The sequence below is a fragment of the Pyrgilauda ruficollis genome, unplaced genomic scaffold (assembly GCF_017590135.1).
Source record: "Pyrgilauda ruficollis isolate IOZ18807 unplaced genomic scaffold, ASM1759013v1 scaffold88, whole genome shotgun sequence".
NCBI lineage: Eukaryota > Metazoa > Chordata > Aves > Passeriformes > Passeridae > Pyrgilauda > Pyrgilauda ruficollis.
In genome coordinates, this window is record NW_024530821.1 from 1,112,034 (window position 1) to 1,126,566 (window position 14,533).

General features: G+C 48.3%; 1 protein-coding gene across 1 annotated transcript in view; it reads right to left on the minus strand.

The window, feature by feature from the left end:
- ADRA1D (adrenoceptor alpha 1D) overlaps positions 1-14,457 on the minus strand; it is a 42,634-nt gene extending 28,177 nt beyond the window's left edge. Inside the window, exon 1 of the mRNA XM_041488165.1 lies at positions 13,104-14,457. Coding sequence (XP_041344099.1) covers positions 13,104-14,070 — 967 coding nt within the window. The 5' untranslated portion in view covers positions 14,071-14,457. The remainder of the gene's footprint in view (positions 1-13,103) is intronic.
- Positions 14,458-14,533: the final 76 nt, after the last annotated feature.

Genomic DNA, 14,533 nt, shown 5'->3' on the forward strand with positions numbered 1-14,533 from the left:
ACCTTTTCCAGCTGAACGTGTGGAATCCATCCTGACAGGCTGATGGCCCCATTTAATGTAAACACTCTCCAGCCAGCCCCCTTCCCTCCCTGCCTTTGACTGGAGCAGCCACAGACACCAGGAAAGTTCTGTTTTGAATGTAAATACTTTCCCTTTGCCCTGTCCTTGCAGCAGGTGATTGAAACCACCCACGTCCTCATTCCCCTGACCTCTGGGGGAAGTTCATGGATCCTTCCTGTAGGAGAGCAGCAGCCATTGGGGTCGTTAATGAATCCCAGGAAGAGTCTGAGCATCACATGTGTTAGAAAATAATGGAATTTCAGAGTGGCTTGGGTTGGAGGGACTTGAATATCATCCAGCTCCACCCCCCTGCCATGGACAGGCACACCTCCCAGGTTTCTCTGAGCACCATCCAACGTGGCCTTGTGTGTTTGTGGTTCTCACATCTCAGCATTAGCAGGTGGGCAAAGACCTACAGCTGTGATAGGATAAACTTTGTGTGCACCACTGCCCTGTCCAACACCCTACTGTCACTACCTGTCCTAAATGGAGAGGTCAAACTGGCAGACAAATCCATGTTTTCCATCTGCTGAGAAAGTCAGTGGGGTCCTGCTTTCCTGGAGCACAGGCCAAGTGATGGAGACTGTGAAAAATGTGTATTTTGTGATTGGCTTTTCCCAAGTATTCAAACGAATATTACATGTGTTATGTTAGAAAGTAATGCTGTATTCATTTTCTTAAGTAGTGTGTTAAATATAGTTTTAGGTTATAACATAATGTTAAAATAGAAACTATGCTATGTAAGATATTTTTTAAAGAGAGGAATGAGGTACTTGCACTGAGATAGCAGCTACAGGACACCTAAATCTTTCAGAGATAAAGAATTTATTGCTCCATTATCAGAAGAAACAAACTTCTTCCTGCCTCACTTAGCCCTGAAGAGCCGTCAGGATTAAAGGAAGAAGTTGGCACTGACCAGCCAGAATCCTCTGTTTGAATGGAATTTATGCATCATGGATGAGATGTATGAATATGGAACAGGCTGTTGCTTTTAAGGGTTAATCCTCTGTTAATGTGGGACCTTTTTTTTGGGCTTATTTTGCCCAGAAAGAGGTACCCAGATTGTCTGTAACTCTTTGTTTTTATTGTCTCGTATTGTCCTCATCCTAATTGTCCAATTTTTTATTTCTCTAATTATATTACTATTTTTATAACCACTTTATTACTATTAAACTTTTAAAATTTAAAAATGAGTGATTGGCATTTTTCACAGAGACTACAGAAGAAACAGTCAGGTCAGACCAGTAAAATCACACAAATTACTTTTCTTCTCTATCTCTGCCCATCAGTAAAAATTAATCCCTTCCTTCTGAGACTTTTGTACATATTTCCTACTATCGCTGCACTGAAGCAAAGTGTGCCCTTCAATGCTTGGCAGGAATGTGAAGGAAGCCAGGCTGGCTTCTCTCAGGCCATCTGAGCATGCAGCAGTGGCCCCTTCATTTTGATTTTCAGGACACAGCTTCACAATCTGCCTGTGGAAAGGTGCATCTGAGGGAAAGGCATTGACATGCCAAGGTACCAAGCTGCAGGGCTCATCCTAAACTCCAGTTTTTGGGATAGAGGATGAAATGTCAGTGTGGGGAGGTTACTGGATGTAATTCCCACAAAGGTGCCTGGTTTAATTTTTAATTTTTTGGGAAAGCAATCCAGGGTGCAATCCAGTCATCTGAAAGCAGACACTGAGGTTGCCCTTGTGTCTTGTACCACTGGAGATAAATGCCCTGGATGTCCCTCCTGGACCCTGGATGTCCTTCTAGAAGAGCATGGAGCTTCTCTCCATCCTGCTTTGCAACCAAACCTCAAGTGGTTTCCTCATCTACCTTAGGGATGGCACTGGGCGTATTTCGGGGAAGTAAATTGCAATCCAAGCCTGGTGGGCAATCAAGGCTCTGTAGGCATGGACAGTAATGGGAGATGAGACATCCACCTGCTCATAGACAGCTCTCCACAGAAATCTTCACCTGTGAGTCTGGTCCCAGTTTCTGTGTCTACCTGCACGCTGGGAATGATTACATTCCTTGTCTACCAGAGCCTTGGATGAGAAGGGAAGCACGGATTAAGGTGTTCAGGGAAGGGGACTCAGGGAGGTGGTGGCAAGGGAGGTGATCAGATGCAATAAGAATTGTTCCCTTCTCCTGGGTGGCTTTCCCAGGAGAGCAGAAGCTCTCTGCCAGTATCTGCACCACTCCTTTGCCCAAATGCTGTCAAAACTGCAGTCTGCCTGCATGCAGATACTACAGGGTGCTCTCCTGCCTCCCACATCCATCTGGATCCACTAGTTTGAGCTGCTCCAGTCTAGAAATAACACTACTGTTTGAACAGCCCCTGACACAGAAGAGGCTGAAGCACCTGACTAATGGGCTGGTGCATCATGAAAGATCTCAGATACATCAGTCTGCAAAGAGCCCAGGAGTGCTGCAGCTGTGTGGTGCCACTGGAAGTGAATCACACCATGATTTAATCCTAAATAATCCAGCTTTTGCAAGGCAGAAGAAAGGGAGAGATGCAATATTTGGAAAATCCTGCACTTTGCTCCTTCTTTCTCTTTCTCATTACTGAGAAGGTGAGGAGGCCCTGGCACAGGGTGCCCAGAGAAGCTGTGGCTGCCCCTGGATCCCTGGAAGTGTCCAAGGACAGACTGGATGGGGCTTGGAGTGAACTGGGATAGTGGAAGGTGTCCCTGCCATGGCAGGGGGTGGAATTGGATGGTATTTGGGATCCAACCCAAACCAACCTGTGATTGTATTATAATCTCTGAGTGAGGAATATACAGGAAACAAACCCTGAGATGTAAATTACTCTGCTTTGTTTCCCCAAATGCCCACAGTCCATGGCTGGCTGCCAGCTGGACTTCACACTGCATCCTCACAGCTTTCCAGATAATTCTTATGGAAGGAACAGAAAGAGCCCATGGCTGAAAACCTTTTCTGATGCAGTTTGGAAAGTGTCTCTGAAAGAACTTGGCTTCAAAGGCTGAGGATCAGAAGCTGGAAGCTGCTCTAAACCCAAGTCCTCTGCTTTCAAACCAGGACAAGGGGCAGCTGATGGTGCCACCACTGCTGTGTTTTCTGTGTGCCCCATGCCCTTCCAAATTGCCTTTCTGAGAAAACAGCTGGGGAGGGAACACAGGTGTCAGGTCTCCTGCTGGGCACTCAGGTGAGAGGGCAGGGAATAACACCATTTCCAGCTTCTTCTGCTGACCTAGAGGCTCAAAACCGAGTCCCTGGATTCTGGGGTCAGTGCCCTCCATGATCCCTGTCATTACTCATGAGCTGTTTCTCAGTGATTTGTGGAGCTGCTCTGAGGAAACTTGAGCTGGAAAACAGCCAGGGATGAGATGTGACACAAGCCCACTGTACTGGTGACATCCTCTCCTCAGCAATGCCTGGCTCCACATCATCCTCCTGCTGCAGGGGAGATTCCTGTCCCTTTCCTGTCCTGCTTCCCCTCTTGCCTCTGCCCCAAAGATACCCCCATTCCTCACTGTCTCTATGCTACAAACCATCAGTTTTAGGCTTAGGATATGATTTTCCCCAATTCCAAACAAGTTTCTTTTTTATCTTTTCCCCACCTAAATGCTTTCACTGTGGTCTTCCCCTGTCTCCTGGACTAAGCTCTGGCACAGCCCTTCCAGCAAAATCTGGGGCCAGATTCTTGTGCAGTGGGGGCTGTTCCCTGCTCAGTGTTTGCATAATTGATCCTTTAATTGGAGATCTCTTGCAGGGCTGCGTTATGGCTTCTTTTTTTCCCCATCATGGACATTTTTTGGAAGGTTTGTATCTTTGTTCTTGGGTTTCTCAGCACTTGCAGTCCTGCACTGCAAGAGCCTTGCAGGGGAATACAGCCAGGAGCTCTTTAATTCAGGAGATCAGACAGGGAAGCCCCTGTGATTTGCTCCAGCCTCTGACTCATGGGGGGAAATACAGATCCCATAAATCATGACAGATTAACAAACTCCTGGACACAAGAGGAACAAGTTTGATTCCAGGCCCTGAAACCAAGTGGCACCAACAATCCCATGTTCCTACAGCTCCAGGCACACTTCTTGGGCAGATTTGTGTTGGAAAGAGCTGTATGGAGCCAGTCCTGCTGATCTTCCTTAACTGAATGTCATCGATGTGCTCACTGTGAGCAACAGGAAAGGCAGCTTGGATTTGTCCAGTGCAGGGATTTCTCCCACCAGGAATCCCTTGTAAATGTTTATTTTAATTTTTTTTTCTTTTCTTTTTTTCCCCAGCAACTGGAGGGGATTAAAAATAAAAGATGCATTTCAGGGGCCTTAATGACTGAGCTGTGAATTGCCTCGGGTTGGAAACTGCCCAGGAGGAGGAAATGCCCTCTCTTGATCAAGCTGGCAGTTGGTTTTCTGCCACCAGATCTGGTGGTTCTTGGGCTTGGCTCCAAAGGCATCAGCTACAAGCCCTCTTGGAGAAAGGCTATTCATTAGGAGCAGCTAAAAACCATCTCCTGTTCCAGCCACTCCAGTTAATCCACCCCTGGGCTGATCTCACCCATAAATTATGGTGCAGGGAGAAGTGCAGCCTTCTGTTTCCATGTGGCAGTTTCACAGAGCACCAAACCAGAGAATGCAGGGCAGGCAGAATCAGGGAATCACAGAGCCATTCAGGTTGGAAAAGCCCTCTAAATCACAAAATCCAACCACTCCACGTGCCACATCCACATGGGTTTTAAATCCCTCCAGGGGTGGGGATTCCACCACTGCCCAGGCAGCCTTTGCTGGTGTTTGACAACCCTTCCCATGAAGGAATTCTTCCTAAACATCAGTGAAAAAAATCCTAATCTGTGAACAAAGCTGATTCACTACAATCATAGAATCAATACATCAAGTTATCCCTTAAGGAATGATGGAAATAAATCTCCTGCTCTGTACCTGCAAGGATAGAGACCCCAAGAACCAAACTCTGTGTTTTTCCTGTCATCTTTCACAGGTTTGCCCATCTCATGTTGTCTCACAGTTGGCAGAACAAACTGAGCTTGCTACAGAGACATAGAATGGAAAATTTCACCTGATAGATAATGTTTGACACCAGAAACTGGGACTTTATCCCAGAAGGGTCCCATAATATTAAAAGGTGCTATCAGCCCTACCTAGAATACCACACAGTAATCACAGCAGGTAAAACTCCTATTGATCCATCAGAAGATAATTCAGGTTGCTTTCCCAAGGAAATACAGTTGTTTTGCCAAATATAAAAAAGCCATCAAAACCAGCTTAATACAGATGAATTTACTGTTATGTGGTTTATTCTGGTATTGGTTCCAAAACTCCTGTTGAGAGATTTTGTAACATTTTGCTCACTGAATCCCAGCAGTTTCAATTTTTTCAGGGTCTATTTTTTCCCTGTTTGTGGTACACTCCTTATAGCAACTCGAGATGCGTCAGGACTCTGCTGTATAAAAATGGACATTTGGCTTTAAATAGTTTTATTTGGTGGTGTAGGGGGTGGACTGGAAGCAGAATAATCCCTTATACAAGTCATGGAATATCTGGCTCCTACTCCCAATCACTGCATTGCTTTAGCCAGGCAGAAGCAGAGCAGATGTTCAAATTTGGGTGTCCAAATAATTAACTGAGGTCCAGAATAAGGTATCTGTTATAACAGCAAAAACTGCACTGAGCCCCTCTGTCCACCCCTGGCTTCCCACACAGGTAGGAAACACTTGGGCTCCAAATAAATGTTTTTGGCTGATTATTTCCAAACAAACACGGAGTGTTTCCCTGTTTTTCTGCACCCTGGTATCTTCTGCACTTGGGCACGTGGAGGGAATCAACACTGTCTAATGCTTTGGCTGCATAATTTACTCATAGGCTTGTTATCCATGTGCTTCTTGGAATTGTCTCCTGTGCCCCTCCTGCAGGATGGAAATGCATTTTCCCTGGAGGGAAACCCAGGTCCCAGGTTGTTTTTCCACAGAGTTTCTCTGGATAAACACAGTCCCTGCAGGTGAATCCACTGTTCCCCCAGTGCTGTCCCAGAGGGCTGCACATCCCCACAGGTCCCTGTGCCTTTCCCACTGCACACATCCCTGCTGTCATGCCCCAGGAATGACACTCTGGCAGGTTTCTACACAGCCCTGATGCCATTGCATGGGAAAAAGAGAAGCAGAAATCACGTTTGAGGGCTGCTGAAGCAAAAGCAAAATTTGTCAGGGAAAACAATGGATTTAACTTCACTTTAATGCTTTAAGAATAGCCTTGAAATGGTTCAAGAATGGTTTGGGGCCAAGTGTTCTCTTCTTGAGAAAGGGAGATGGGTTGGAAGGTCCATCCATCCATCCATGCACCCATCATCCATCCATCCATCCATCATCCATCCATCCATCCATCCATCATCCATCCATCCATCCATCCATCCATCATCCATCCATCCATCATCCATCCATCCATCCATCCATCCATCATCCATCCTTCCATCCATCCATCCATCCATCACCCATCATCCATCCATCATCCATCCATTCCATCCATCCATCATCCATCCATCCATCCATCCATCATCCATCATCCATCTATCCGTCATCCATCCATCCATCCATCCATCCATCCCCTATAATTTAATGAATTTATGGTAATTTGGCATGAGCCCATTTGATGGGACCATCCTGTGGTGCCTCTTCCCTGGATGAAGTTCAATAAATGCAACCAGAGCTTGGTACCAGCAGCTTTTGACACCAGCAGTGTCTTTGCTGGTGTTTTTAATCAATGTATGGTTCCTGTGAACCAGGACCAACGTGGGACATGTGGCAGATGGCATGGTTCATCCCAATTGCTCTTGTTCCACTTTGATCTGATGCTCTGAGCCACAGATAATTATTCCAGAGCAATTTGCATTCCTTTGTCTACATCAGTTCTGCCACTTCCACCACAACTCAGAAATTTTCAGGAGATACAAGGAACTGTCCTGACAATCAAAGTAATTAAATGTACTTTAATCATTCTGCTTTCAAATCACCTTTTTTTTTTTATCTAGTCCTCCTGTGCACAACAACACTACAGAAGTTTGGTTTTTTCCTGGGATGTCTTCTGGTAGATTTTTAGTATTTCCTGATGTCTAACCAGGTGCTGAGCTCGCTCTGAACCTTCCTTCTGTGAGGGAGAGTATAGGAGTTTTCAATCCTTCACCCATCTGTCCATTTTTATAGGAACTTGGGATATTAGAGCACTTTTAACACTTTCTCAAATGTGACTAGGGTTGATGATAGGCTCCATCCAGAGCAGTGTGACCAGGTCAGGAGAGGGGAAGAGGCTTGGAGCCACCTGCTTTGGTGGAAGGTGTCCCTGCCCATGGCAGGGGGTGGAATGAGATGAACTTTCAGGTCCCTCCCAACCCAAACCATTCTGTGGTTCTATCACAAAAGAGTTCATGAGGTGGTGAGTTCATCAGAGGCACAGAGTGACAACATAACCCCTTTTTTTATTAGGAAACCATGCTAAATGCTCTTTTATCAGGGTGGAATTAGATTCTCAATTTCTACCAGAACATGGTCTCACATGAAATGCGCTTTCAGTGTGTTTTCCCCATCATTTATTTCACAAGTGGCACTTCCTGAAGTTGAGAACTGCTACGGCTCTGCAAAATGCTTTGTGAAAGGGCTCCTGCCCTATGTCAAACAGCCATATAGAAAAGATATTTCTATTTTGGCTTGAAGGAGACCTTTCAGAGCCTGGCTGGTGTAGCAGCTGCCTTTCCTTCAGGGTGGAGGTGGAAAAGCCAGTTCACTGTTCTTCTGCATCATATCTGGAAAGGAGCAGCAGCTTCTACTACAAACCCAGCAAGTCACCCACCCAAGGCAAAGATGAGACTGTCAGTCTGGAGGGTTTTATCCATGCTCAGGGATCTCTTCAGCCATTCCTTGTCTGGCTGACCTGCTGCTTGTGGATGGACAGGGAGAAGGGAGCCTCAGATTGTGTGGCAGTTATTTCCTCATTTCTCACTATGTGTCTTTCAAAGAGTTCATGAGGTGTGAGTTCATCAGAGGCACAGAGTGACAACATAACCCCTTTTTTTATTAGGAAACCATGCTAAATGCTCTTTTATCAGGGTGGAATTAGATTCTCAATTTCTACCAGAACATGGTCTCACATGAAATGTGCTTTCAGTGTGTTTTCCCCATCATTTATTTCACAAGTGGCACTTCCTGAAGTTGAGAACTGCTACGGCTCTGCAAAATGCTTTGTGAAAGGGCTCCTGCCCTATGTCAAACAGCCATATAGAAAAGATATTTCTATTTTGGCTTGAAGGAGACCTTTCAGAGCCTGGCTGGTGTAGCAGCTGCCTTTCCTTCAGGGTGGAGGCAGAAAAGCCAGTTCACTGTTCTTCTGCATCATATCTGGAAAGGAGCAGCAGCTTCTACTACAAACCCAGCAAGTCACCCACCCAAGGCAAAGATGAGACTGTCAGTCTGGAGGGTTTTATCCATGCTCAGGGATCTCTTCAGTCATTCCTTGTCTGGCTGACCTGCTGCTTGTGGATGGACAGGGAGAAGGGAGCCTCGGGTTGTGTGGCAAAGTTATTTCCTCATTTCTCACTATGTGTCTTTCTTTCTCACACCAGTCTTGATTTCTGGCCAAATCTAAAGAATAACAAACATGGGAGCCCACTATGGGAGTCCAGACTAGACCATGCTTAAAAACCACAGGCACTGAGGTACATAAATCACCATCCTGGGTAGCAGCTAGGCCATCCTTGATCCCAAGGGATGGCTGTTTCCTCCTAGATCCTTCTGAGGTGCTGATGGAGATGGTCTTGACCTCCACTCCTGGGATGGTCCTGTCTGAGAACTCACATTGAGCTTCAGGTGTTGCCCAGCTGAAGAGTGATGGGAATCAGGCCTCCATCCCTCCTCCTACTCTTACTTATGTCCTCCTGGATCAGAAAGCAGGTGACTATCTGCCTATAGGGGCTTCTGCTTCCCTGACCACCTGGCATAGGTGTCCTACTGCAAGGACAAACCCAGCACCTAAATTTAACAGGACTTTCCATTAGCAGAAGAGGCAGTGAAGCCTCTATAGAGCCACAGAGTTGTTAAAGTTGAAGAAGCCCTCAGAGATCATTGAGTAAGAAATCCAGACTAGGATATATCCCACTTTTCTGCAGTGCAGACACCATCAGCTCATCAGTGCCTGGATGTTTTTGTAGTCATAGAATCACCACAGAATTGTTTGGGTTGGAAGGGACCAGCAACGCCACCCCTGCCATGGGCAGGGACAAATCCCACTATCCCAGGTTGCTCCAACCTGGCCTTGGACACTTCCAGGGATCCAGGGGCAGCCACAGCTGCTCTGGGTAACCTGTGCCAGGGCCTCACCATCCTCCCTTTTCCATCCAGGGAGGAAATTCTTCCCAATATCCCATCTAACCCTGCCCTCTGTCAGTTTAAAACCACTGCCCCTTGTCCTATCACTTTCTGCCCATATAAGAAGTTGTTCTGGCTCCTTTCATGAGCCTCCTTTAGGCACTGAGCTCTCCCTGGAGCCTCCTCCTCTCCCAGTGAGCACCCCCAGCTCTCCCAGCCTGGCCTCAGAGCAGAGCCCCAGCCCTTGGAGCATCTCCATGGCTTGAGACAACCAAAGGGAGATGAACCCTATGCTACAAACCAGCCCTAAACTCCTGGCCTTACACCTCTGAAAAGTCTCCAGGTAAATTCTCTTGGCAGGTGTTTGCTCAGGGAGCAGGAACCCTGCCACAAACCCCAGAACCACCTCACAGCACCCCCAGTCAGCAGCCCAGGAGAGCTCCACTGCTCTCCACAAAGACAGGACCCAAACACAAGCTACAAACTAGGATTTCATCTTGGGTTGAACAACCCGCTGCTAAAGATCCTCATTAGCCACAGAAGCTGTTAATTGTATTTAAAGTGCTGGTGATAACATCCCGTGCTCAGGGACTGTGATCACACATCCAAGGGGGAGTTAAGTTACTCAGCTGATAAATAGACTGTGGCGGTATCGGGGAGTTTGAGCTGATTTAAAGAAAAATCATTGTGGATTATTTGAGCACAGAGAAATGGCTGACAGCATTTGGCACACACATTATTTGAAATTTTGGGTTATTTCAGCTTTTCAGCACCAATGTGATGAATATTACCCCTGTGTAACTAATGTGGGAGCTACTCTGTAGAGAGTGGCAAGGATGTGTGCAGACTCAGAGACACTGAGTACGGAAGTTTCCGAGTGCTGAAGGACTTTAAAGTGGAGCTGAGAGTCTTTTGTCACTTGAAAAATTTAATTTTACTAAAAATTTTAATCAGACATCAGTGAACAGTGTGACTCAACGATGACTTCCTGCAGATTCATGTCAAAGAGAGAAAAAAAGAAGTCAAAACATTTGGATAGTTTCAGAAGAAAATAGACCACTTATTTATTTCACTTTGGTGCAATTTGAAGGCTCAATTTGAAATGTCTCTGAATTTTAATAAATTCCAACTTACTCTTAAGTTGAAACAGTACATTGCTCTTCAATGGAAAGTTATTTTGTTTTTCTCGGGAGTTTTACTTTCATTTAAAGTGTGTATCAATATAATTTTTTGTTGGTCCCAAATTCTTTCACCTAATTTTCTCTCATGAAATAAATAAAACCCATTCTACTTTACCACTTATAACCTTCTTTTTTAGCAGAGCTGATTGCAGCATGTTTCAGCTTGTGAATTTACAGCAAAATTTACTGATTTCTGCAAGTTTCAGACCTGTCTCCTGAGCTGTAAAATCCAAGATTAGAAGTTTCTGTTCCCTTCTTGACAGCATTGAACAATTCTCAGATTTGAATAGGAAATTGCCATTAGTAGAGGGGAGGGAGGGGAAATCAGAGGCAGCATATTTTATAGTCATAAAATAAATGAACTTTTGCCGTGTTTATATTATACATATAATATGGCAGGAAGTAAAGATCAAAGCTGTGTTTATAAAGGACTTGGCTAGTTGTGTTCTCGGAGGAAGCAAATGGGTTCGTGGGAGGCACCTAAAGAATGAAGTTTGGATTTTTAGCTGTGGAAATCAGTGTGCCTTCTTTGACTTGTCTGATTTACATCAGCAGAGAAGATGGCACAAGGGTCTCAAGGCAGAACAGCTATGGTAAAACAAAATAAATTTTTTTTTCTACTGAAAAGTATTTGCCTGAGGTTCCTTCTCTGTTTCAAAGTGCTGGGAGTTACTCAGAGAAACAGGATCCCGATTTCCAGCTTCATTAGCTGGAAGGTTGTCAGGTGGTTAGATCCAGACAATCTTTAAAGTCCCTTCCATCCCAAATCATTCAGTGATTTCATGATTTTTAACGTGTAAAGGTGCAAATGAGGTTTGGAGCTGGTTCCTGCCCTGGTTGGCCAAGGAAGGGAATATCAGAATGGGGCTGCTCAGACAGCTCAGCTTTCCAGTAGTGGCATCTTCCTGAACCCCACAATTCCCAAATTGTTTGTTTGCACGTTACACCACCTCCCCTCCATTCCCCCAGTTCACCTGAGCACTGAAAGGGAAACTGAGGCATGGTCAAATGGGATAATTCATCTCTGGTGTTGCAGGGAGAGGAGTTCAGCCCAGCCTTACTGCTCCCTTCCTGAGTTATACCATCAACTGCAACGCTCCCACAGGGTGAAAATTCCTCACAGCAATGATTTCACCCCGTGGAGAGCTGAGCCAAACCCCCCAAACACACCCTCACTCACAGGAGACACTGGAGCAAAGAGGCACCAGACAGCAGAATGAGAGCAGACAGGCTGGTTCACCACTCCAGGGACACCTCAGCTCTCCAGGCACCATGGATCCCAGGGGATTATCCCACTGGAGGGTGTCCCACAGCCCTGGGCTCCAGCTGTGCCTGGGGACACAGCCCGGGGAAACAGCCCCAGTGCTGGAGGGAGCCCAAAAAACTCAGCAGGTCAAAATCTGTCCTGCACTCACGATGCTGTTCCCACTGACTTGAGAGGCAGCCCCGAGCAAGAGGATTTGAAAAACCCTGAGAAAAAGTGCAGCCCCAGCTGGGATGAATGCTCCTCTGGCTGCAGGGCTGGTGGGACACAAGTCCCCCATGGGCTGTGGGACACGTGGGTCCCAGCTGGCAGACGGAATGACAGACCTCTCTGCTTTGCTGAGCTCTGTGCAAAGGCTGCTGCTGACACTCAGGAATTATTTTAATCTCATTTTTCCCAGCTCCAGGTTTAGCTGCAGCATTCCAGAGGGTTAATCGGGTCCCCTGAGCTGGGTGCCTGCTGTCAGGATGATGAGCACTGGCTTCCCTGCACATCCTGGATCCCCGGTGCTGGAAGGGGACGCTCACACGCGTCCCTGGTGGGCTCTGTGCCTGCTCAGCCTCCCCTGCACGCAGGGGGGAGCATCCTTTCCCCAACCAACTTGCCAAAACTTTAGAGCACAACACGAGAGACAGACCTAAATGAGCACACAGGCACTGCAGCAGGGCCACAGCTCCTGGGGGTGACGGATCAGTCCTGGAAAACCACATGGGATCCTCACCCATCACCCTTATGGATCACACCCGGTCCTGCTCCAGGTCCCTGCACAACAACAGCAACCCGGGAAGTCAAGATTTGTGCTTCAAGCTCTGACACACTCCTTGTAGGGATAAAACCTCACTCATCTCGGACAGAGGTGGGAGCCCTAGACCCACAGGGGCATATTCAGGTGCAGTTCCCAAAATGGGAGAACGAGAAGATAGAAAAACTGTTGTTGGAGACCACCGTGCCATAGAAACAGCCTGTTTGAAACAGAGCTGCTTCCTCCTTAGCCTAAACTTTGTTAGTTGAAATGCTGAACGCAGAATGAATTAATTAAAGCAATTATTATGCTGCTGTTTTATTCATTTGCTATCTACTTTGATTGATTATATGATTTTGCTTAATAAATATTGAATAAGTGTTAATTAATTGAATTAATTCATCACTGGTTTATTCACCTATCAGTCAACTATCCCTCATTTCTATGCATGAGTTGTGTCCTGAAAAGTTTGTCCCAAGGAGCAGGTCCCCAGGGGTTCAGCCCCAGGCAGCAGAGCTGGGATGGGGTCACTTACCAAAGGGCAGGATGAAGAAGAAGGGGAACCAGCAGAGGATGAAAACACCCACGACGATGGCGAGAGTCTTGGCTGCTTTTTTCTCCCGGGAGAACTTGAGGAGCCGCACAGAGAGGGAGCTCCTGAAGTTGTGCCCTTTGCTCCGGGTGCTGGAGAGAGGCTCCTCCAGCACGCTGCGGCAGTGGATGCGCAGCACCACCTCCATGGACTTGTTCCTCTCCTTCTTGACCCCTGCCTCCAGGCTCCGGGTGGTCCGCCTGGCCACCACGTAAATCCTGAAGTACATCACCAGGATGACCATGAGGGGCAGGTAGAAGGAGAAGAGGGAGGAGAACAGGGCATAGCCCGGCTCCTCCGTGATGCTGCAGATGCTCTCGTCCGGTGGCGGCGGCTCCTTCCAGCCCAGCAGTGGCCCGATGGAGATGACCATGGAGGAGAGCCAGACCACCACCAGGATCACCCCCGCCTTCCTCTCGGTCATGATGGTGGGGTACTTGAGGGAGTACTTGACGCCGATGTACCTGTCCACGGAGATGATGCACAGGCTCATGATGGAGGCAGAGCAGCACAGCACGTCCACCGCTGCCCAGATGTTGCAGAAGATGCGCCCGAACACCCAGAAGCCCAACACCTCCAGGGTGGCCGAGAAGGGCAGCACGGTGGTGCTAAGCAGCAGGTCGGCGATGGCCAGGTTGACGATGAAATAGTTGGTGACCGTCTGCAGGTGCCGGTTGCAAGCCACCGAGAGGATCACCAGGATGTTCCCCACGATGGCCGAGAGGATAAAGACGGCCAGGAACACCCCCACTCCCACCGCCTGCACGTCCAAGGCGAAAGTCAGCGTGGTGCCGTTGCCCTCGGGGGTCTCCTCCCCTTGCAGCCCCCAGGACCGGTTGGCAGCGCTCTGGCTGCCTTGTCCCGTCCGGTTCCCACTCAAGCTGCCATTGCTCAGCTCGGGGAAAGTCATTGTAGAAAAAGTCCGGGCTCCATTGAGGGCGAGGAGAAAGCGGTGCCGAGGCGCAGCTCCCCCAGCATGATCCCCGGCTGGCAGCCCCCGCCAAGACGCGCTCCGCACCTCGCTCCCCCGGCCGGGGTGGAGGGATGGAGGAGGAGAGAGGGATGGAGCGAGAGAGAGAGGGAGGGAGGGCAGGACGCGCTGCCCGCCGCCCCCCGCCCGCTTCACGCCGTCCGCCCGCGCTGCCCCCCGTCCCCGCTGTCCCCGCTGTCCCCGCTGTCCCCGCCGCTCAGCCCCGGGGGGGCAGCGCGGTCAGAGCCCCCCCGCCGCCCTCGCATGCTCCGGGGGCTGCGCTGGGCACGGCCGGCAGCGCCCGGCGGCTCCGCGGCTTCGCGCTCGGACCGGGAGCGGCGGGAGGGGCCGGACGGGCCGGGGGCGGGCGGGAGCCCCGCGTCAGGTGCCGCCGGGGGGGGAG